This window comes from Notamacropus eugenii, chromosome 4, assembly GCF_028372415.1.
Source record: "Notamacropus eugenii isolate mMacEug1 chromosome 4, mMacEug1.pri_v2, whole genome shotgun sequence".
In the NCBI taxonomy this organism is placed as follows: domain Eukaryota; kingdom Metazoa; phylum Chordata; class Mammalia; order Diprotodontia; family Macropodidae; genus Notamacropus; species Notamacropus eugenii.
This window is the reverse complement of record NC_092875.1, coordinates 87,854,195-87,879,194: the sequence shown is the minus strand read 5'-3', so window position 1 is coordinate 87,879,194 and position 25,000 is coordinate 87,854,195. Positions and strand designations below refer to the sequence as shown.

Genomic DNA, 25,000 nt, shown 5'->3' with positions numbered 1-25,000 from the left:
TTTCTAAGAGTTTTTAGTGTTCTTTTAATTCTAAGAGGATAGTTGTATTTTAACTTTATGTTTTGATACCTTTTTTAAATGACATAGAAATCTCCTGCTATTTTTTTGTCTCTCACAGCCTTCCTTTGTCAGAAAGAAAAACAGTCAAGCAATATCAATCAAGACATCAAATGATCCTGACAGTATATATAACATCTGACACCTATAGTCTCTTACCTTTTTACTGAGAAGAAGGGAGGTATGTTTTATTATCTGTTCTTTGTAGCAGTGGTCATTGCTTGTTGGATGATTGATTCCTTTTCTCATTTGAGCTGCCTTTTTAGTGTTCTTTTAATTAGTATAGTAATTGTATATATTGCCTCCTTGGTTTCTTCATTGTATTAAATTATATTTTTTCCTTTGTTTCTCTGAATGCTTTATAGTCTTTGTTTCTTTTGATACAATATTACATGATATTCACATATCAAAATGTGTTCAATTGGTGCTCATCTACTTTGTTTCTAGTTTTTTCCTGTCCAAAAAAAAAAAAAAAGCACAGCCATGAATATTTGGTATATGTGGTACCCTTGTTTTATTTTGACCTCTGTATAGTGTTTATTTATCTAGTAGAGAGATCTATGTGTCAAAGGCAATGAGACTGAGGATCTTTTGACAGAAGACCAAAATCTTTTCCATAACAATTGAACTAATTCATAGCATGACTATCTTTTTACAACTCTTCCAAGATTGACTTTGTAACTTTTATCATTTTTCCCCATTTGGTTCATGAGTTAAACTACCAAAATTGTTTTCTTTGGAATTTCTTTGGTTATTAGTAATTTGGAACACTTAAAAAATTTTTTAATTAATTAATTTGTTTTGAGTTTTCCACAATCACTTCCATAAATTGTAGATTTTCTTTCTCTCCCTCCCCCTTCTTTCCCTACTCCCTACCATCTTCCTCCCCAAAACAGTGTGCATACTTATATAGGCTCTACATATACATTCCTACTAAATACATTTTCACCTTAGTCATGTTGTGTGGAAGAATTAAAATGAATGGGAGAAACCATTAGAAAAACCAAACCAAAACAAAACCCAAGAGAAAATAATCTTCTTCATTCTGTGATCCAATCCCATAGTTCTTTCTCTGAATGTGGAAGGCATTTTGCCTCCAGAGTCCATTGGGAATTTTTTAGGTCCTTGCATTGCTATGAAGGGCTATGTCTACCAGAAAAATTTCTTGCACACTGTGATTGTTGCTGTGTGCAAAGTTCTCCTGGTTCTGTTTCTTTCACTTAGCATCAGTTCATATAAGTCCTTCCAGGCCTCTCTGAAGTCTTCCTGCTCATCATTTCTTATAGCACAATAGTATTCCATTACATTCATATACCACAACTTGTTCAGCCATTCCCCAATTGGTGGGCATTGCCTCGATTTCCAGTTCTTGGCCACCACAAAGAGAGCTGCTATTTTTGATTTCTTTGGGATCGAGTCATAGAAGTGATATTGCTGGGTCAAAGGGTATGCACATTTTTGTAGCCTTTTGGGCATAGTATTTGGAACATTTCTTCATGGGATTCTTGATGGTTTGCTGTTCTTCTTTTAAAGATTGTTCATATCCTTTGATTATTTTGATGTTTGGGGTTGGTGTATAAGATAATGTATTTGTGTTGATTGTTTTTATTCCTTTTATAATCTTGGATATCAGATACAGATGTATAAAATAAACTTTTAGTCTTTGTTTTTTTTTAATCACTAGTATTTCTCCCAGTTTCTCTTTTTCCCCCTCCAGACAACTATCCTATATAATGAGGAATTTTTTTGAGAGAATAAAAGGTAGAGGAGCCAAAAAATCTGTAAAACTTATGAATACATCAAAAAAAAGTCTGAAAATATATGTAGTATTCCACATTCATGGATTTCCCACCTCTGCGATAGAGTGGAGTGATATATCTTCTCACATCTCTTCTTTGAGTCCATGCTGGCCTTTGTAATTTTGCAGTATTCACTTTCTTTTTTTTTTCTTTTTTATTATTTTATTTTTTAATGTTTAACAATCACTGCCATACAATTGAGATTTTTACCCCCCCCCCCCCCACCTACCCCCCCAGTATTCACTTTCTTATATTGATAGTGGTGCTTCTTTCCATTTACTATTTATATTATAGTTGTGTTTATTGTTTTCTTGGTTCTGCTTGTTTCACTATGCAACAGTTCGTGTAAATCTTTCCATGCTTCTCTGTAGTCATCATATTTGTTGTTTTTTATAACATACTGGTATGGGCATCTACTTTGGTTTTGGTTCTTTGCTATCACAAAAAGTGCTGCTATAAATATTTTGGTGCACACATTCTTTTTATGAATGACCTCCTTGGGATCATTGCATAGTAGTAGAATCTCTGGGTCAAAAACACGGACATTTCAGCCACTTTCTTTCCATAATTCCAATTTTTTCCTAAATATGTATTCTGATCCACATTGCATGAGTGTGTTTATCTAAGGCACCTGAGGTACATAAAGTGCTGATCCTGGAGTCAGGAAGACGTGAGTTCAAACTTAGCCTCAGACACTTACTTTAACTTCTTTCTGCCAGTAAAAGTTGTGAGGACAAAATGAGATAATTAATATTTGTAAATTACTTAGTACAGTGCCTGGCATGTATTAGGTACTTAGTGAATGTTCCCTCTTTCCTTTCCTTCTCTTTCTCCCTTTTTTCCTTTCATTTTCTCACATTATCTTCAATGTTGACTATTGCTATCTTTTGTCATCTTTGCCTATTTGCTTGTTATGAGGCGAAACCTCTGTGCTGTTTTGATTTTTATCTCTCTTGTTATTAGGGATTTGGACAACAACCATGTAGGGGATAACAACCATGTAGTTGTTAATAGTTCACAATTCTTTCTTTGAGAACTTATTTGCTCATATCTTTTGATTAATTTTCTGTGGGGGGGGTGTTTTATGTTCCTATTACATATACATATATATGTATATATATGTTAGTTGTCTATCTGTCTTGGATACAAAGCCTGTAATAACTGAAATTAAGTCAAATCAACAAGAATTTATTAAGTATTGAGTATGTTTTAGGTGCTATGCTAAACTCTGAGAATATAAAGACAAAAACAGTTCTTGACCTCAAGGAGCTCACAGTCTGCTGGAAGAAACCACATGTAGATAAGTGTTTTCAAATAGAAATTTACGTAGGATTAGTTGGAGGTAATCTCAGAGAGAAGGCACTAACATTGAAGGATATTGGGAAAGAGTTCTTGTAGAAGGTAGATTGTAGCTGGTACTTGAAAAAACTAGAGAAGCCAGAAGGCAGAGTTAAGGAGACAAAACATTCTTCTAGCCAGTGAAAATGCCCTGGATCTGCAAGGGGAGAGTCTTGTTCAAAGAACAGCAAGAAGAGCACTGTCATTAGATCATAGAGTTGGTCAGGGGAAGTAAGGTGTAAGAAGACTTGAAAGTTAGGAAGGAGCCAGGTTAAGAGGGGCTTTAAAAGACAAGCAAAAATTTTGTATATTTGATTTTTAAAGTTATAGGGACCCACTGGAGTTTACTGAATAAGAAGAGTGATATGAACAGACTTCTGCTTTAGGAAGATCCATTTGACAGCTGAGAGGAGAACTGACTTGAGGGAGTAGACCAATCTGAAAGTTGTTGAAATAGTTCAAGTATGAGGTGATAAATAAGGACCTGCACTAGTGTATATGCAGTGTCAGAATAAAAAAGGGGAGAAGAAGTCATGTGTAGCAGATGTGAAGGTGGAATCAACAGGCCTTTGAAACAGATTGAATATGAAGCATGAGAAAGTGAGGAGTTGAGTGTACTCAAGTTGTGAGTGAGCCTTGGTGAGTGGGAGAGTGGGGATACCCTTGGAAGCAATGAAAGAGTTAGGAAGGAGGTACAATTTAGGGGAGAGAAAATAAATTCATCCTTGGACATGTTGAGTTTAAAATGTCTTTGGGACATCCACTTTAAGATGTTTGTTAGGCAGTTCTTTGAGAAATTTAATATAAAGGAATATCATACTTTTAACAGATATCTAATGCAAAGAATTTTCCCTGAGTAATAGCTTACCATATCCAAGTGATATTTTCCTTGCCTTTGAGAGTGTCCATTAGCCAAAGCAAGGAAGACAAAATAAAAAGAAGGAAGATAGTTATTTGGACCATTAGATTAAATTTACTTCAGTCTATGTTGTTTTGAAATTGATACACTTGAGAACTTGTAGAAAATAGTCATTACCAGAAAGAGAATGGAGCCCTTAATAGAAAGAGCTCTGTTTTATGGTATTCATTTCCCATGTAATCCAAGAGTTAAGAATCTTGGGCCTTCAGAGCCCAGTGCATAGCCTATCAGTTTTGACAAGTTTTCCTTGTATTATTTTGAAAGAGTGCTTATAGAAGAAGAGCTTATTAATTGAGATATTTGGATCTAGTATTTTATTACGTTTATCTTTATAATATGCAAACTTAATGCCACTTTTATGTTGGCTCTTATACTTTTTTTCCCTCTGTAAGTCATTGCCTTAAATGAATGAATGAAAAAGCATTTATTCATGACTTTCTAACTTATTATGTGCATATAACATTTTACAGATAGAAAAGAAAGACAGTTTCTCCTCTTAAGAAGCTCATATTCTAATGGAATAAATAACACACAATAGGAAATTTCTGGAAACTTCAATTCAGATAAAAAGGCCCAGTGGTCGATCTGTAGCAGGCAGTGGCAAAAGAGTTGGCAGTTAATTTTTAAAGTACAATTTATATAGATAAAACACAGTCCTTTTCTGATGTTGAATCATGTGACGATGTCTAGGATTTTGGTGGTGAGAACTTTTTTTGGGTCTTCAACAAAAGTACTGATTAAGGAAGGTAGGGACTGCAGTGATACAGAGACAGTTTCCAGATCATGTCTCCATAATGGTTATCCCATGGATAGTTGTTGCTCTCTGGATTGTAAGCAGAGTCAATCTGGAAGGCACAGATTTAGGGCAGGAACTCCAAAGCTTAGCTCCTCTAGGGCAACATCTCTAGTGGTCTGGTTGGAAGAGTATAGGTGTGACCAGGTGATGGAAAAATGATGGCCGTGGATAAGCATAGTTGTATCTGTATGTGCAGACCCAACAAAGTAACTTGAACCCAAGATAGTCATCCTCTGGGGACTTCTATTTGTGAATGAATGTGGTGGTGGCTGCATATGCTTTTAATAAACGAAACAACCTTAAAGATATACATAATATGGGGTGACTAGTATATTAATCCTCACTAATCCTTTGTCTTGCACTCTTCATTAAGTTATTGTTATTTTGATAAGTATGTAGCATTCACATTGTCTCCTTACAGAATACCTACTCAGATGTACTCAAGAATGCTAATTATCATTGGTCATCGATTCAAAGGTCTATGTTAAGGACATGCATGATATACATTATATGTATTTTTTTGAATCTCTATGCAGTCCAAAGTTTTTATTTTAAGGGACAGAATATATATTGCTATTTTTTTAAAAATGTGGAAATGGTGTCACAGAGAAACACATATTTTGAAGATATTGGTGGAAATGACTCAACTCTCTGACCTTCCAGAAATGACACCATGTCTAAATTAAATAATCTGACTGAATAAAAATGAATTTTAAAAATTGCAATTATGAATTTTAGGAAATTATTCCTTACAAAGGAATGTTTTTCTTTCTTAGTAATAGAATATGCAAAGTTAATTGTGTGACCTGCTTTAAGAAAATGGATGGGGATGGAGCCAAGATGCTAGAATAAAGGTAGGGACTTGCCTGAGCTTTCCCAAATTCCTCTCCAAACAATGTTAAAATATTGCCTCAAAACAAATACTAAAGCAGCAAAGCCAACGAAAGGATGATATGAAACAATTTTCCAGCCCAAACCATTTTAGAAGGTTGGCAGGAAAAATTTGTCTCACTGAGATGTAGAGCGTAGTTGTAGTAGGCTGTGCCAGCAAGGCTGCACCTTAGCAAGCCAGCAGTAGGCCTTGGGAGGCAGCTGTGGCTTCTGAAACTCTCAGCCTACAGATGGTAAGGGGGTCAGGCTACTGGTCAGAAAGAGATTATAGGGGATCCTTTACTGGCCCTAAGACCAGGACTCTATTACATTGCCCACATGTGGTTCCAGGTCATAGTCCACAGGTAAGGAGGATTCCTAGCAGGAGCAGGGTCCCTGGGCACCATTCTAGGGAGGAAAAGTGTGCTCGTTGTTACTCACAGGCCAGAGTACGGGCCAGGAGAGCACTGACTGCATCTTCTTAGAGTATACTGCCTCAGAAGAACTGAAAGTTTGTTGACTCCCAGAACTAGCTCTGAAAACAACAAAACAAAAAACCTGAAGATTCGGACAGTATCTCCTCCACCCCAGGAGTACAGCCCAACTTTAACACAAAGGTAAAAGTCAAGAAATAGTCTGAAAGAATGATCAAACAATTAAAAAAAGAACCTAACCATAGAAAGTTACTGTGGTGACAGAGAAGGTCAAAACAGAAACTCAAATGAGAAAAATGTCCAAACAGATGTAAAATCCTCTTACAAAAATGTGAATTGGTATCAGGCCCCAAAAAAAGAATTCCTGGAAGAGCTCAAAATGTTTTTTAAAATCAAATAAGAAAAGTAGAGGAAAAATGCAAAAAGAAATGAGAGTGATGCAAAAAAATCATGAAAAAAAAAAGAATGGTAAAGCTTGGTAAAGGAGGCACAAAAAATACTGAAGAAAATAACACCTTAAAAAACAGAATAGGCCAAATGGCACAAAAGAGGCACAAAAATCCACTGAAGGAAAGGACTCCTTAAAAACCAGAATTGGACAAATGGAAAAAGAAGTACAAAAGCCCGCTGAAGAAAGTAATTCCTTAAAAATTCAAATTGTGCAAATGGAAGCTAGTTGACTCCCTGAGACATCAAGCAACAATCAAACAAAATCAAAATAACGAAAAAAATAGAACAGAATATGAAATCTCTCATTGGAAAACCTGGCAAATAGATCCAGGAGAGATAATTTAAGAATTATTGAACTACTTGAAAGCCATGAGCAAAAATAAAAGTGCTTAGTATCATCATTCAAGAAAATTTCAAGGAAAACTGCCCTGATATCCTAGAACCAAAAGATAAAATAGAAATTGAAATAACCCACTGGTCACCTCCTGAAAGAGATCCCACAATGGAAACTTCTAGGAATATTATAGCCAAATTCCAGAGCTTCCAGGTCAAGGAGAAAATTTTGCAAACAGCTAGAAAAAACCAGTTCAAATATTGTGAAGCCATAGTCAAGCTAACCCAAGATTTAGCAGCTTGTACATTAAAGGATTAGAGGGTTTGGAATATGACTTTCCAGAGGGCAAAGGAGCTAGAATTATAACAAAGAATCACCTATTCAGTAAAACTGGGTATTATAATCCATCAAGGGGAAAATGAATATTGAAGGAAATAGAGGACTTTCTATCATTCTTGATGAAAAGATTAAAACTGAGTCATTTAGATACAACATTCAAGAGAAGCATAAAGGTTATACTTTTTACATTTCTGTGTGGGAAGATGATACTTGTCATCACTAAAACTTTATCATTATTCTGGTAGTATATATATGCATATACATACATACATACATATACATATATATATATATATATAGAGAGAGAGAGAGAGAGAGACAGACAGACAGACAGACAGACAGACAGAGGGCATAGGTGTTAGTTGATTGTGATTGGATGATATCCAGAAAAAAAGTAAAATTAAAGGGTGAGAAAAAGGGATGCCTTGGGAGAAGGGGGAAGGTTAAGTAGAATGGGGTAAATTATCTCACGTTAAAGTGGAACAAAAGAGAAACCAGTGAAAGAGGGGTAAAGACAGGAAGTATGGGAAAGTTGAATTTTAAAGTTCAAATCTTGGAATTGGTACATTTATGTGCCCCCTCACACATTCTAGTGAAACTGTTCCCTGTGAGCATCATTGAAGGAATGAGTAGTTTGGCTTAGAGAAGAAAAGAATTAGGGGTAGGTATGATATTTTAAGGACTATCAAATAGAAGAGAGATTAACCTTGTTCTACTTTGTCCTAGGAGGGAAAGCAGTGGTCAACAGGTAGAAGTTGCAGAGAGATAGATTTAAGTTTAATATTAGGAAATGTTTCTTAACACTTAGAGCTGTGTATAAAAGTGAGATCAATTGTGTTGGAATACATACCTTCAAGAGGTCTTCAGGTAAAATCTAGTTTGGAGTTGTCAGATACACTGCTGGCAACATCTTGAGTTTTGAGGAACCAGATTAAAATGTACATGTGAAATAGTTAACAAAATAAAATGTAATTAAAAAAGATAATGTTAATTTGTGGTTTTCTGAGCCAATATGCATCCAGTAGGGAACCTTCCTTATAGTTTAGTGACTCGGGATTTATTTGAGTTTGATGTCACTGATCTAGATGACTACTTCTTGGAGATGTTGTAGAAAATATTCTTGACCAGTATAGTTTGAATTAGATTACCTGTGAGGTCTTTCCACACAGGTACTTGATTGCATGATGAGGACTAAGCTCGGACCATACCCTTGTGTAGAAGGTGTGAGCTGGAAGAGGAAGAGTTTTGGAGGTGCGGAGGTAGAGAAATTACATGGAAGGGTGTTAGAGGGACTATTAACATGGATATTGAAATTCCCTAAGCAATTTTTCAAGTGGCCATCATACTGACTTGAAAAGTGAACTACAGTATTCTTCCTTATGTGCTTTTCAACATTCCCTTATTCCACAATGCTCTAAATATGTTGACGTTTACAAAGTAATTACCTTTAGGAAGCACTTCTGCTACTTTTCATTTCTTTCTTAAGCTTCTTTGATCCATCAAGGCCCCTCCCTGTCTGACTGCACTTGTTTTCCTTTGCTCCAGCTGCAAAACTTTTCAAACGTCAATGTCAGGAGATCAAGTCATATTTGCCAGTTGTTGACTTGAATTCAGTAAGGACAATGAGGTGCTCTCTTATTTATTCTTAGTCTCTGAGTCTTAGTTTCTTTATCTACAATATGGAGGGGTTAGGTTAGACATCCCTTTCCCCTCTGTATCTGTGACCTATCTTATTTAGGATCCTCTTATTCAGATATGGTTTGGACTAGATACCTGCTGTGGTCCTCTGCATTTGCTAAACTGTATTTTTGTGAAGAATCTGCAAACATATTTATGGTATCGCTTTTCTTTGTAGCCAACAATTGAAAATTAAGGCAGTGTCTTCCTATTAGGGAATGACTGAACAAATTATATTTGAATGTAATGGAATATTATTATGCCTTGAAAAATGAAAAATGACAATTTAAGACCATTTAATGACAATTTAAGAAGCATCTGTTAAGACCTCTGTGAACTGATACAGAAAGAAATGAACCAAAGTAGAACAATCTATACAATGACATTATAGAGAAAAGAAACTTTGAAAGACTTTAGATCTCTAATTAGTGCAACAATAAGCCCAGCTATCCAGAAGACTGATAATGAAGTGCTCCTATTCACTTCCTGCTAGAGACGCGAGGAACTTAAAATGCAGAGAAACATACTTTTGAGTATGACCAATGTGGGAATTTGTTTTCCTTGTTTTGTTTTATTTCATTTTATTTTATTTCAGTAGAGACTGGAGGTGGAAGGGATAAAGGTGTTTCTTCCAGTCCCCCCTAATGTAATACAGATGCATATAAAAAGAAATTTATTTTTAAAGTTTCCAAGGTTTTAATGTCAATTGTTGTGTCAACTTTGGCACAACCTCATGGTGTAGAATGCTATTCTGACATTGCTGACAATAAAGAGGTACACAATTTCCAAAAGAAAAAGAGAGAATAAAAAGATTTTAGATATGGGACAGGATTTGTAACTGAAAGGAACCTCAGAGATGCATTTTTAGTAGTAAAGAAAAGTTCCGAGAAGTTGAATGACATGTTCAAAGTCTCATAGTAAAATTAGTGGCAAAACCAGGACTTGAAACCAAGTCATTCTCCTAATTCCCTGTTCAATCATTATTTTTATCATGATGCTGTACTACCGTATTCTAAATTGCCCCAGAATAAATTAATAGAAATTACAAGAAAGTAGATTTTTAGCTCACAATAAAGACCTAACCATTAAGGCTTTGATATTGCTTTACACAAAGGCTAGAGCAATTCCCAGCTCCACCAACAGCACACTAGCATGTCAGTTTTTCTGTAGCCTCCCTTTCCATCATTTGTAATTTTCTTCATTTGTCATCTTTACCAATCTGGTGGGTGTGAGTTGGAATCTCAGAGTTGATTTGGTATATTATGGGTAGCTTGGGTTTTCTTCCTGTGAAAACTGCAGCCATATCCTTTGATCATTTATCTTTCTAAAGAATGGCTTTTAGTCTTACAAAATTTCAAACAACTCCTTACCAATTTTGAATATAAACCTTTCAAAACCTTACATATTTTTAATGTGAGACCTTTAGCAGAGAAACTGACGGCAAAGATTCCTTCCTAGTTACCTGCTTCCTTTCTAATTTTACCTGCACTGGTTTTGTTAGTGCAAAAACTTAGAAATTTTATACAATCAAAATTGAACATTTTATCATCTTTGATTTATCATTCTTTGCCCTTTGGTTGTGAACTTTTCCCCATGATAAGTAATTTCTCGCTTGCTCCTCTAATTTGTGGATGGCATCACCTACTATGTCTATGTATTTATTTGGAATGTATTTTGGTATACAGTATGAGATAGTAGTCTATACCTAATTTCTTCCAGACTGTTGCAGTTTTTTCAGCAGTTTTTGCCAAATGCTTCCTGTAGTAATTGAGGTCGTTTGGTTTAGTGAATACTGTACTACTGTTTGTTTATTTTAGCATCTGATATTGATATATCCCCTTCCTTCCTACTTTTTTTTTTCATGATTCTTGATCATTAATGTTTATGTGAATTTCATTATGATTTTTTTCTAGCTCTGTAAAATATTCCTTTGGTAGCTTGATTAGTAGAACATTTAATAAGTTGTTAGTATTTTTTGGGGGGCCTGGCTTCCCCTCAGGTGATTGGTGGTTTTCTAATTATTTCTTTATTTTTGCAAAGAATGTTTTATAGTTAGAGTCATGTGTTGTTTCAGAGTGCATCTTGGTAGATGTACTCCCAAATATTTTATATTTAGTAGTGATTTTGAAGGGAATTTTACTTTCCAGCTCTTCCAGCTGGATTTTGTTGATAACACAGAGGAATGGTAATGGTTTGTGTAGATTTATTTTATGCGCTGCATTTTTGCTCAGTTAATCTTTTAAGTTAATTTTTAATTGTCTTTATGACTTTCTAAGTAAATTATGCTCTGTAAAAAGTATACTTTTAATTTCTGCTTTGCTTTGCTTATACTTTCAATCTCTTTTTTCTTTTGCTGCAGTTTGCATTTCTAGAACTACATGTCAGAGTAGTAGTGATAGTGGGAATCTTTGCTTTAACTTTTTTCTATTATATGTAACCTTTGTTCTTGGATCTACATAGACAAAAAGTCTATTTTTTTCTTTGTCTTTTAATGTTTTTAAAAGAAACAAGCTGAATTTTGTCAAAAACAATTTGGTTTTCATCTCTTTCGCTTGAAAATCGCATTAGCTTTTTTCCAACCAGCTCATAGTTTTGTCAATTTAATTGCATTTTTTCCTTTTAACTTTATGAATTTCTTCTTTTTTAGTTAAAAAGTTCTGATTTGTTATTCAGATTCTTTAGTTGTATGTTAGTTGATTTGGCATTTCTTCTGTTGATGAAAACATTAAGAGATATACATTTTCTAGTGAGAACTGTTTTTGCTACATCCCCTAAGTTTTTGTGTGTTGTCTCATTATTATAATTTTCCATGAATAATTTTCTTTTTTTGTCTATAATTTATTATTTGCAATTGTGGTAGCATCCAATTTCTTTGTATTTTTTTTAGAGGATATTTAGTAAGCATGATTTTTATTGAATTGTGATCAGTAAGTGTTATGTTTAGTATTTCTGCTTTTTCACATTTTTTTGGTGAGGTCTGTATGCCCCAATACATTAGTCTGTTTTTGTAAATGTACTGTGTATATCTGAAAGGTATGTAAATTAGATTCTGTTTCTATTAATTATGAAGTAGATAACTATTCTTTCCAGTTTTTATGAAAATCTATTAAGGTCTTAAGGTCTGGAGCTGCTTTCTTCATCTTTTGGTCAGATTTATCTAAGTTAGAAAGGGGGCGCGTTATGATTCCACAGTAGGGGACACATAATGATTCTATAGTATTCATAGTTTTCTTTGTATCTCTCCCTCCAATTCAGCTAACTTTTCATTTAAGTATTTAGAAGCAATGCTATTTGGTATTTATCTTTAACAGTAATATAACTTTCCTGCTTATCTATTTTTATCTCCTCTGTATTTACTATAGCATTAAATGAAATCACAATTGTTGCTTCTACTTTGTTGAGTTTTACTGAAGCATAGCAGATTTTGTTCCAGCCTTTCATTTGAACTCTTTATTGGTCTCTGTGTCTCCAACGTGTTTCTGGTCAACATCATATTGCTGTATTGTTTTCTAATTGATTCTTCTATCCTTTTCGGTTTTATAGGTGAATTAATCCCATTTGTATGGAGAGTTCTTATTGTTAAATGTTTATTTCCTTCTATCCTGCCCTTCTGTACTTTTTCCTATATATCTTTTTTCCTTTCTTTATGCATATACATCCTTCCTCTTTATAAATAAAAAGATGGTAAAACAGAGGGATTTCACCCAACTTCTGTGGTGTATAAATGAAATGTCTTGTTTTAGCTCTATTGCAGTTCTTCTCCTTGCTCTAGCCTTGATTTCACATTTTTACCTTTTAATTCAGATGAATTTCCAATAACTTACCACTTTATTCTGAGAAATTTCTACTGAAATATGAATATTATAGAAGATATAGAGATATATTTCAGGGATTTCCTCCCTTCACTGCAGATATAAAGGCGTGTGTGACACTTATGCTTCCCAGATGGTGTTTTGCTAAACAACAAAGTGGCTGCTTTGAGTATGTCCGTAGACGTGGATGCTAGCATTTAGAATATTGCAACAAAGTCTAAATCATTTCTGCTTCAAAGACAGTTTCCTTAAAAAAGACTATTTCCCTTGGGACTTTAATGGAGGTATCACTGTAATAGTCTAATCTTAATTGAGACCTTAATTGATAGATTACCTGAGATTCTTTACCATAATTTGTGTTTTCAGGTTATCACTGAGTGATTGCATAGGATCATATTTCAAAGGAAGGAATACCTTCTGCTTCTCAGAAGTCACATGGCTTTGATCTTGAATTGATAAAATTTGCTTTGGTCTTGAGTTGACAATTTGATTCTAAGATACTCCATATTTAGTAAAAATTTAAAGTCAATAATCTTTCGTGTTAGATGCTATTTTATAGTCTATAGTCTATACTTCTCTTTTATCTAGCCTTACATTCTTCTATATGAAGCTACATTTGAGTAAAACTATGTTTGTTCACATTTTGTCCTACTAGAGTGTTTTATGACTCTTTTTAAAAAAGTTGTATTGTTGCATTTTGTTTTTGCACCACAATCACTGCTCAGTACCTAATAATGCCAGTTGTTGCCAAAAGAAAAACTTCAACGAAATCAGCTTAGCAAAAGTATTAAATACAGCAGCACTGACTGGGGATGTAACATGGGCCCTTATGTACAGAGAGGAAAGGAACTGCGTTCTACCATCATTCACCAAGAACAAATGTTTTGATTTAGAATATCTTTTGGTGTTATTTTCATGTATGTTATTTTAGTTACTATATACACATATGATTTGTCTGTTTTTTCTTTCTCTGCTTTTCATAAGTTACAGACCTTCCCATGATATTCTGAATTCATTTTATTTTTCTTGGTCCCCATAGAACAGTAACATTACATTATTCATTCAGGAAGTATTTATTAATCCTTATACAACAATTAAGCCATTCTTTTATTTCCAGGTTTTTAAAAAAAATATCAGTAGTGTTACAGTGAATATTTTGGCATTCATAGGACCTTTCTATATTTTTACCTCTTCCGTTTGTCCTTGGATCAATTTCTGTGGGGTTCCCTCACTAGAGCCTCTAATAGAACCTCCTGCTGTGGCTGCTGGGACCTTGGGTGGTTGTTGCATCCCCCTTATGGGGCATTCAGGCCTATTGCTTGTGTTCCTTTGTGCATAACACTTTGTCTGTAGTCCCCGTATAGGCTGTCGCATACCATCAGTGTTCTTGCATCCAAAATCTCTCTGGGCCTATTTCTTTTAACCAATTTTTTACTGGGTTGGATTTCTTCTTGCACATTCTTCTACTCTTTCCCTGAGGAGTACATTCCAAAGGTATGAACAGACTATTTTCAAAAGAAAAACATTCATATAAAAAAACACACTGGATCACTAATAGTAAGAGAAGTACAAATTAACGCAACTCTTAATTATCAGCTCACACCCATCACATTGGTAAAAATGAATGTTAAAACATTAATAGTCAAAGTTAAAGGAACTGTGGGAAGATAGGCACCCTTTTTCAGTGTTGGAAGAGGTGTGAATAATGAACTGTGAGGTAAGAGTTGCCTCCAGTGTCTTTGTCAAGAAAATCCTAAATAGGGTCATGAAGGGTCAGACATGACTGAAACTACTGAACAATAAAAAAGTGGTACACAAGTATTTAAAAGCTGGTCCTTTGTTTCTAAGAGAAACTTGAGGTCATTAAAGGAGCTTGGCAGTTTCCTAAAGACATTCTCTTCCTATGCAATTCTAGAACTGTCTGTATTGTCTATCTCAGGTCCATCAACAATTCATCAGGGTACCTGTTTTCCCACAATCCCTCCAACATTTGTCATTTTCTTTTTTATTAACTATGCCAGTCTGATAGATTGTGTTGTGTGGAATAATTTCAAAGTTACTTTAATTTGCAATTCATTGATGATTAGTAATTTGGGGCATTTTTTCATATGGTTATATATTGTTTGGATTTTTTCCCTTAAAAAGTGCCTTTGACCAATTCAGAATGATTCTTATTCTTTTTTTTTTTTTTAAATTTTTTTTAAAATTTATTTTTTTATTTTTTTATTTTTATTTTTATTTTTTTAAATTAAATTTATTTATTTAACTTTTAACATTCATTTTCACAAAATTTTGGGTTACAAATTTTCTCCCCTTTTCTCCCCTCCCCCCACCCCAAACACCAAGCATTCTAATTGCCTCTATGACCAATCTGCTCTCTCTTCTATCATCCCTCTCTGCCCTTGTCTCCATCTTCTTTTTTGTCCTGTAGGGCCAGATAGCTTTCTATACCCCTTTACCTGTATTTCTTATTTCCTAGTGGCAAGAACATTACTCGACAGTTGTTCCTAACACTTTGAGTTCCACCTTCTTTACCTCCCTCCCTCTCCACCCCTTCCCTTTGGAAAGCAAGCAATTCAATATAGGCCAAATCTGTGTAGTTTTGCAAATGACTTCCATAATAGTTGTGTTGTATAGGACTAACTATATTTCCCTCCATCCTATCCTGTCCCCCATTACTTCTATTCTCTTTTGATCCTATCCCTCCCCATGAGTGTCGACCTCTAATTGTACTCTCCTCCCCATGCCCTCCCTTCTATCATCCCCCCACCCTGCTTATCCCCTTATCCCCCACTTTCCTGTATTGTAAGATAGGTTTTCATACCAAAATGAGTGTGCATTTTATTCTTTCCTTTAGTGGAATGTGATGAGAGTAGACTTCATGTTTTTCTCTCACCTCCCCTCTTTATCCCTCCACTAATGAGTCTTTTGCTTGCCTCTTTTATGAGAGATAATTTGCCCCATTCCATTTCTCCCTTTCTCCTCCCAATATCTTTCTCTCTCACTGCTTGATTTCATTTTTTTTTTAAGATATGATCCCATCCTCTTCAATTCACTCTGTGCACTCTGTCTCTATGTATGTGTGCGTGTGTGCATGTGTGTGTGTAATCCCACCCAGTACCCAGATACTGAAATGTTTCAAGAGTTACAAATATTGTCTTTCCATGTAGGAATGTAAACAGTTCAACTTTAGTAAGTCCCTTATGACTTCTCTTTGCTGTTCACCTTTTCATGCTTCTCTTCATTCTTGTGTTTGAAAATCAAATTTTCTTTTCAGCTCTGGTCTTTTCATCAAGAATGCTTGAAAGTCCTCTATTTCATTGAAATACCATTTTTTCCCCTGAAGTATTATACTCAGTTTTGCTGGGCAGGTGATTCTTGGTTTTAGTCCTAGTTCCTTTGACTTCTGGAATATCCTATTCCATGCCCTTCAGTCCCTTAATGTAGAAGCTGCTAGATCTTGTGTTATCCTGATTGTATTTCCACAGTATTTGAATTGTTTCTTTCTAGCTGCTTGCAATATTTTCTCCTTGACCAGGGAACTCTGGAATTTGGCCACAATGTTCCTAGGAGTTTTCTCTTTTTGGATCTCTTTCAGGCGGTGATCGGTGGGATTCTCTCAATATTTATTTTCCCCACTGGTTCTCGAATCTCAGGGCAGTTTTCCTTGATAATTTCATGAAGGATGATGTCTAGGATCTTTTTTTGATCATGGCTTTCAGGTAGTCCCATAATTTTTAAATTATCTCTCCTGGATCTATTTTCCAGGTCAGTTGTTTTTCCCATGAGATATTTCACATTCTCTTCCATTTTTTCATTCTTTTGGTTTTGTTTTGTGATTTCTTGGTTTCTCATAAAGTCATTAGCTTCCATCTGTTCCACTCTAATTTTGAAAGAACTATTTTCTTCAGTGAGCTTTTGAACCTTCTTTTCCATTTGGCTAATTCTGCTTTTGAAAGCATTCTTCTCCTCATTGGCTTTTTGAACCTCTTTTGCCAATTGAGTTAGCCTATTTTTCAAGATGTTATTTTCTTCAGCATTTTTTTGGGTCTCCTTTAGCAAGGTGTTGACCTGCTTTTCATGCTTTTCTTGCATCTCTCTCATTTCTCTTCCCAGTTTTTCCTCCACCTCTCTAACTTGATTTTCAAAATCCTTTTTGAGCTCTTCCATGGCCTGAGCCCATTGAATATTTATTTTGGATATTTGGGATACAGAAGCCTTGACTTCTGTGTCTTTCCCTGCTGGTAAGCATTGTTCTTCCTCATCCAAAAGGATGGGAGGAGATATCTGTTCACCAAGAAAATAACCTTCTGTAGTCTTATTTTTTTTTTCCCTTTTCTGGGCATTTTCCCAGCCAGTTACTTGACCTCTGAGTTTCCTCTCTGCACACACCTAGCTTCCAATTCTGCCCAGCTAGTGCTTGGGGTCTGAGATTCAAATGCTGTTCCCCAGCCTCAGGGCTTCGGTGGGGGTGGGGCTGCTATTCAGTGTGAGATTAAGTTCAGGTGCTTGGGTGGGGGCAGGGCTGCCTCACGGGGCTCAGTTCCCTCAGTGGGTTTATGCAGAGACCTTCAACAATGGATCCAAGCTCCTGCCTGCTTTGGGAGCCCTTGTCTGCTGCTGCCTCCACTGCTGCCTCCCGAGGGGGCCTGAGTTATGGGGACACCCCGCTCCCCTCTTGGCGAGCCACAAAGACTGTCTCACTGACCTTTGGCGCTTGTGGGTGGAGGGACCTGTGCTGCCGCTAGAGATTCTGTCCCTGAAGCCTGCTCAGATCTGCTCCTCTCGGTGCCGTGTGGCCAAGGAGGACTGGGCTCTCTTCCGGTTCTGTGTGCGACGGACCTTTCGTGTTGGTTTTTCAGGTGTCTCTGGAAGAGAAATCTCCTGCTTCATTGTTCTGTGGCTTCTGCTGCTCCAGAATTTGTTGGGAGTTCTTCTTTACAGGTATTTTATGGGCTCTATGTTGGGAGCTAGCATATGTGTATCTTTCTGCTCTGCCATCTTGGCTCCTCCCTCTGTCTTGACTTCTGAAATTCAAAAGTTTTGAGCACTTTGTTTTATATCTAGTGAATGTTAAATTTTCTGGAAAGAATTTCTATTCTAATAATCTAATATTGAAGAATATTTTAAAGTTTTTGGGTATATAAGTCAATTTCCTGTGGTTTTGCTGTTAATATTTTCTCACAGTTTGCATTTTTATGCCATCTTTGTATTTCCTTAAGTAATAAATATTCATGAATATTTATTTTACATGAATAAATATTCAGAGAAGTGCTTATTAAATGACATTGAGAGTAGGAATATAGCTTCAAGGAATATAGAAACGTAAAAGAAGCTTAGCAGCCATCTAACCCTATAGTTTACATAAGACAATTTTTGAAGATTTTTTGCTTTACTAAGTCCACAAATCAAACTTAATTCCATTTGCATGACTGCTTTTAAAATGGGAACATTACTACCTTCAAAATAATTTTCCGTTATAATTTCTATATTTGTGTCACTTTTTTGGCAATGATGAAATTTAAAGTAATACAGATTTAAGTTTTTAGGGGGAAAAATTACAGGTTATCTAAGGGACAGTAGATACGTAAATTTAATTTTTTACTTGATTTGTATTTTGTGCTTTGGTTTGCTTTTGATTTTGCACTTGAAATATCCTTGAAATTTGATTTTTGTATCTTGTACATAAGACAGAGGTTCTAAAATGTTAAAATCTGAATTTTAGAAATCTGCTATGTTGTACACTAAACAATCTTATGATACTTGTGTTTACACTGGTTTTGAAATTTTCCCTAAATGTGGGCTAGACTTGGCAAATAGTCTGTTTATGTTATTTCTGTTGCTGTCATTGTTTTCCTGATCATGTCTTCATCTAGGAGACTTGAGTTTTAGACAAAGGCAGTCACAATCCATATTTTAGAATAACAGATGATTAAGAGTTACTTGAATTTCATTTATTCTGAAAGAAATATCAGGATATTAAAAAATATTTCAAACGAAAAAGGTGAGGATGATCTAATACTGGGAAGATAGAATCTTTAGAAGTATTTTAAAGAACAAGGTTTTTGACAAAGATTATTGTAAACAAGTGAAGGGAGTCAAAAATAGCCCCCACTTTAGTAGGGCATTAAGGTTTGTGAAGGGCTTTCCTAACTCTTTGTAGCAAGTAGTCAAAGTTTAATTACTTCCATTTTATGGATGAAGAAACTGAGGCTCAGAGTTCCTTAAAAGCCAAGGTCCCAACTCTAAACCCTGGCTCTTCACATTAAACCCCACTGTCTTTACAGCCAGAGAAGACATGAGACTGACCCAGTTTAGATGTCTGTATGACCTATATTTTCACCTGAAATAAAGTAGCGATAACCATTTCTTGGCTTTGAATGAAGGATTCTTCTTTTTATCCCCATCAACAAATTTCCTGTTCACTTTATTCATCTGGACACTAAGAAGAACATGTGAAAAGAAGAGGTCTTGTTTTAGGGGAATAGAAGAATTAAAGGAAGAGAGGCTAGAGAGGACACTACTGCATTCTTTTATGGGATCTGAATAGAATTTGACCTTTTTCAAGGGGACAAAATTCCCTCCTCTTAACAAAGAGAAAAGGATTACCAACTGTCAAGTGTCATTGTTCATCACTGTGGTACCAGGCATAGTACCTTATTTAGGATAATGGTAAAATGTTAGAATAAATGGTTTGTGTTTAGTTTATTAGAATTAAATTTCTCAATACAAAGACCTTTCTTTTTGGGTGCCTACTGTATTATGTTCTGCCTGAGGCTATTATTGAGAAATCTAAGTTTTTGTCTTTGGAAAGCCTGTCCCTGCCTTTGAGCCTGGTTTTACCTGCTAAAATTAGGTATTCTTGTTGGCCAAATGAAATGAGTTACTGTTTGGTTCCTAAAACACAAAATAAAAATTGTTTCTCCCTCCTCCCCCATAAAAGTCTTCTTTTTGTAGCTTAGGGTCAGAGATCTGAACATTTGTTTAAAGATATTTTTTTCTTTTTATATAGCTCATCACCCTCTTATTTGATGGTGGAGATCTAAGGATGAGTCAATGAAATCCTGCTGATTGCTTTGGCAACAGACTGCAATGTCCCAGACTCAGGATTACGATTGCCGGAGTCATAATACTGACATACAGGATCCTAGGAGTTCTGGATCCAGTGCCAGGTAAGGAGAGGGAGAAATTCAAACCTAGTTCTCCTGGAAGAATTTTAAAATATGGGATCAAATAAATTATTTAATTTTTAATGGTTCTTTTGATATTTTTTATGGAAATTGATATTGCAATAAAATAGACTATATAGCTTATTGTAATAAAATATTCTATAATCTATGCATTATAGAGTAAGAAAATAGTCTATAGTAATCAATAAACTACTTGGAAATCAGTTTTAATTTTTTGCGTATGAGTACTTAAAATATTGAGGCTCAGAGTTATTGTTTGTTTTTTTTTCTATTAAGGAGAAAATCTTTAATCTGAAAAGGGTAAGCAAAAAAAATTTATTATGAGGAAATTTAAAGTCACAAAAAAGAGAGGGAATAGTAAGAGAAACCTTACCTATTTTCATTTAATTTAAGTCACCCAGACTGGATAAAGTATATTAAAAGAATTTGCAGATGTAAGTATTAAAGCTCTATTAAGGAATTGAGACAGCAGGAAAGAGAAATTTCTGAAAACTTTAAACATAAGTCTCCAGAAAAATTGTAGAACAGATGACTAAACAGATGGTTTTGGAACAGTTAAAAAGAGATAGGACGATCACTAGGAGACTACATGAGTCAGAAAAAATAATTCCAGTTTCTTTTGTTTTTTGACAGGGTTACTAAACTGATAAATCATGCAAATATTGAATTTCAGAATTGGAAAGTACCTCACCTATTAACTAGATCCTAAGTTTAGAGCTGGAAGGGACTTTAACAGTCATCAGTTCCAACTCCCTCATTTTACAAATCAGGGAAGTTTCATTTCAAAGGGGTTAACATCATGACTTGCCCACAGTCAGCAGCAAGTAATTGTCCTGAGGCAAGATTTGAACAAAAGTCTTTCTGACTCCCAAGTTCATCATTGTCCACTGTGCAACACTGCCTTGAAGTCCTTATAGCTTTATAATATCCCTTATAGAGGGTTGCTTGAAGAGCTACTCTGTGGTGAGAAAATTTCATCACCTCTTTTGGCAATTAGTTCTACTTTTCTGACAGTTCTAATTGTTTGGGTTTTTTTTTTTTTTCTTTCTCATATTGAACTGATCTTCCTCTGTACCTTCTACCTGGTGCTCCTAGCTCTGCCCTCTGAGGCCAAACAAAATACATTGAATTCTTTTCCAACATGATTGAGAGCCCTTATACTTACTTCAGCTATGTTTTACAGTCAGTGTGATGTTCTGGAAGGAATACTGGATTAGGAAGTAGAGGATCTTGATTTGGATCCCTGCTCAGCTGCTTTTCTTACCTTTATGCCTTGCTGTCTCACATCATTTTTTGAGCTTTGTTTTCTTCTTCTGCAAAAATGAAGGAGTTGAACTGGATCTTCTTTAACTTCCCTTAGTATTCCACATTCTGTGATTCTATACTGACCTTAAGTCTTTTGTTCTCCACAGTAAAAAAATCCTTAGTTTCTTCAGCTGACCCTTCTATAGAATAGTATTAAATTCCTTCACCATTTGTTCATTATTCTTCAGACATAATTCAGCTTGTTGATCACTTTCTTAAAATGTAGTTGCCAGAATGAAATTAATGGTATTTCAAATGTGTTCTAATCAGGGCACATGTGTTTTGACTATCACTTCAACTATAAGCTCCCTTGTTCTAGGTGCTGCTTCAATTAAGATTAAGGTGAATAGTTTGGACTGCTGTGTATTTATAGTATGTTTGAGTTTTATCAAGGAATTTGACAATCTTTCATATTCCTGGACAATGTGGAGGTAGATAGGTGATTTGGGTTATAGTAGATCCGTAAGTGGACAGAATTCTAGGGTAACTTAAAATCTCAGAAGCTCTGAGTTGGGTGGGACCTCAAATAGCATCTGAGCCACCTGCTTCTTGAACAAGAGTCTTCTCACATTAAAAACAGAAACTGGAAACTGAGGCTTAGAGAAATTCACTGATTCTACTGGAGTCTCATGGCTGGTAAAAGTGGGAAGCCCAGACATGAACCCACAAACTTCTGGCAAGAAAATGAGAGACAGTAGTACTCTGTCAAAAATATAATTGCTTTATTCCAAATGAGAAATAACATCACAGTTACATTTGGGGTGGTTAGGGAAAGTAGTAATGTCTAGCTTCAGCCACTGCCCTAAATATCAGAAAGATAATTCATTTCCTCATGGGATTCTACGTAATGAGTTTCCAGAAACCTCTAATTTCCATGTAACGAAGCCAAAATGATTTGGCTCAGTTTACATAGCTTGTTATTGGCAGAATTGAAATATATACTCATATTTCTTGATTTCTAATCCAACATGTTTTATTATTCCATACATATGAACAAATTTAAAGCTATAGTAATAGAATTATATGAACTGCTTCAGAGTGAAGTGAGCAGAACTTCTAGAGAACAGTTGATGTAGTAACAACAATTTTGTTGCTCTCTTTTCTAGCTCTATAAAATAATTGTTTAGTAATTTGATTGGTATGGCCCTGAATCAGTAAATTACTTTGAGTAGAATTATTTTTATTATATTAACTCTGCCTACCCATGAGCAAGCAATACTTTTCCAGTTGTTTAGATCTGACTTTACTTATATGAAAAGTGTTTTGTAATTGTGTTCATACATTTCCTGGCCTTTCCTTGGCAGGTAGACTCCCAGGTACTTTATGTTGTCTACAGTTATTTTTAATGAAATTTCTCTTTCTATATCTTTTTGCTGGATTTTGTCAGTAATATATAGAAATGCTGATGATTTATGTGGGCTTATTTTATATCCTGCAACTTTGCTAAAGTTTTAAATTATTTCCGTTAGTTATTTAGTTAATTCTCTAGGATTCTCTAAGTATATTATCATATTGTCTGCAAAGTGATAGGTTTCCTTGTTGCCTATTCTGATTCCTTTAGATTTCTTTTTCTTGTTTGTTGCATTTTTAATACACTCTTGAATAATAATTAATAATAATAATAATAATAATAGGCATCCTTGCTTTAACCCTGATCTTATTAGGAAGACTTCTAGCTCAGTCAGAAATTTGCTTTGGTTGTAGCCCCATTCTCATTTTTTAATTTTGTCAAGAAATTCTGCTACGATGAAATTGTCTTTTAAAATTTCCTTTTTCTAATCTTTTTTTTTTTTTACTATAGCTTTATTGTGAATTGAATATTGTGATTAATGTGCTTAGTTTGGTAATAGTAATATTTTATATTCTCTTAGCAGTGGTATAGAATCATAGCATAATAAACACAATTCTTTGCCATCTAATTTAATAACAAAATAATTCACATTCCACTGTGCCTTAAAAGTATAGCATTTGAAGTCCACTCTTCTTGTTTTGAAATGATGGGTTTCTACTGTTAATAAAAAAAAAATCAAGGTATAGTTATATGTGTTGTACTGAAAATTCTGTTGAGTTATAACTTTGTCACTGTGATTTGTAATACAGTATGCATCTGTGGGAAGTGATGAGAGCCACATAATCTCTTTTGCAACTCATTTGTAGCATGAAAGCAGTCACAGACAAAATGGAAACCAATGAGTTCCAAAAAAAATCAAAACATTTCTTATTGACACTAAATTTTGAATTTTATAAAATTTTCATGTTATGCAATATTCTTTTTTAAAAAATCATTTGAAATGTAAAAATCATTCTTAGCTTGCAGACCATAGAAAAACAGATGATGGATCAGAATTGGCCCATGGACACTAGTCTGTTAGCCTCTTGTACTACTAGACTGTTAAAATGTTACCTAATTGGTTGGGCAAAACGTACCCACAATTAAGTATAAGAAAATACATTATGATGAGTACAGTGAATATCTCCAAAGTTCTTTGACAACTCTGAGAAGGGAGAGGTTACTTTTTGGCTTGAGGGATCATTAATTAGATAGCCACCTGAACTGGGCCATGATAACTGAAAATAATTCCGTAAATGAAGATGAGGGTGGTGGAGATAAGTGCATTCCTGGCATAAAAGTGGAGGGATGGAGGTGGGAAAAGTAGGATGACGTCTAGAAAAAGTGAATAATTTGCACATATATGGAGACAGGAGAGGACAGGGCAAGATTGGGAAATAATAAAATTTCCTTTTTGGCCAGGGTATATATATAGTACATAAGCAATTAGCAAGTAATCAATCAATAAGGATTAAGCACTTGCAATGCATCAGGTACTGTGTTAAGCAATAGGGATACAAAGAAAAGGAAAAATAGTCCCTACCCTCAGGTGTAGTTTATATTCTAATGGGGAGACAGTATACCTGAATTAGTTGTAAGACAGAATAGATAGGGGTAATCTACAGCCAAGCTGGGATGGAGAGAGTTGGAAAGGCCTCCTGGAGGAGGTAGCACTTAAGCTTAGTCTTCTAGGAGGCTGAGAATTGTAGAAGCTGAAGGTTAAGTAGAAGAGCATTTTATGTATGGGGAATAGAGTACAAAGCATAGGAGATGGAGGGTCATGTGCAAGAAGCAGCACATAACTCATTATTGCTTTATTGAGAGAATATAAGAAGATTGGAGAGGTAGGAAGTTGTCAGGTTGGTTGTAAGGAGCTCTAAATGCCAACAGAGAGTTTTTATGAACAATACATGGCTTTATCTACACTTTAGAAAAATCACTTTGGTACCTAAATGAAGATTAGTTGGAATTGATTGAGATCTGAGACCAGCAGGACCTAGTCAAAAGCTATTGTAGCCTTTTTAATAGCCTAGGTGACAGTTGATAAGGGCCTGGACTAGGGGGGTGGCTACATGAGTGGAGAGAAGAGGACGTAAGTGAGATACTTTAGAGAAAGAAACTATAAGTTTTGTATTTAGATTGGGATATGTAGATTAAGAGAAAGGAATTAAGGGTCACACTGAGGTTGGGAGTCAGGTAACTGGAAGGATGGTGGTACCTTTGGTAATATTAGGGAAATTCAGAAAGGGAAGGATTTGGTGGAAAATATCATGAATTCTGTTTTGGACATATTGGGTTAGAAATATCTTTAGCACTTCTAGTTCAAAATGTACAGCAAGGAATTGGTGAT

At 35.1% G+C, this 25,000-nt stretch overlaps 1 protein-coding gene across 6 annotated transcripts in view; it reads left to right on the top strand.

Moving 5' to 3' along the window:
• The window catches only part of ARHGAP39 (Rho GTPase activating protein 39), a 444,016-nt gene that overhangs the window by 119,695 nt on the left and 299,321 nt on the right, over positions 1-25,000 (top strand). For 3 of the 6 annotated variants that reach the window (XM_072602779.1, XM_072602782.1, XM_072602777.1), the window contains exons 2-4: positions 119-238; positions 17,688-17,769; positions 19,838-19,997. In XM_072602779.1, coding sequence (XP_072458880.1) covers positions 19,918-19,997 — 80 coding nt within the window. In that variant the 5' untranslated portion in view covers positions 119-238; positions 17,688-17,769; positions 19,838-19,917. Of the gene's footprint in view, positions 1-118; positions 239-17,687; positions 17,770-19,837; positions 19,998-25,000 lie in introns of those variants that run through there. The other 3 variants (XM_072602780.1, XM_072602781.1, XM_072602783.1) reach the window with 3 other exon arrangements.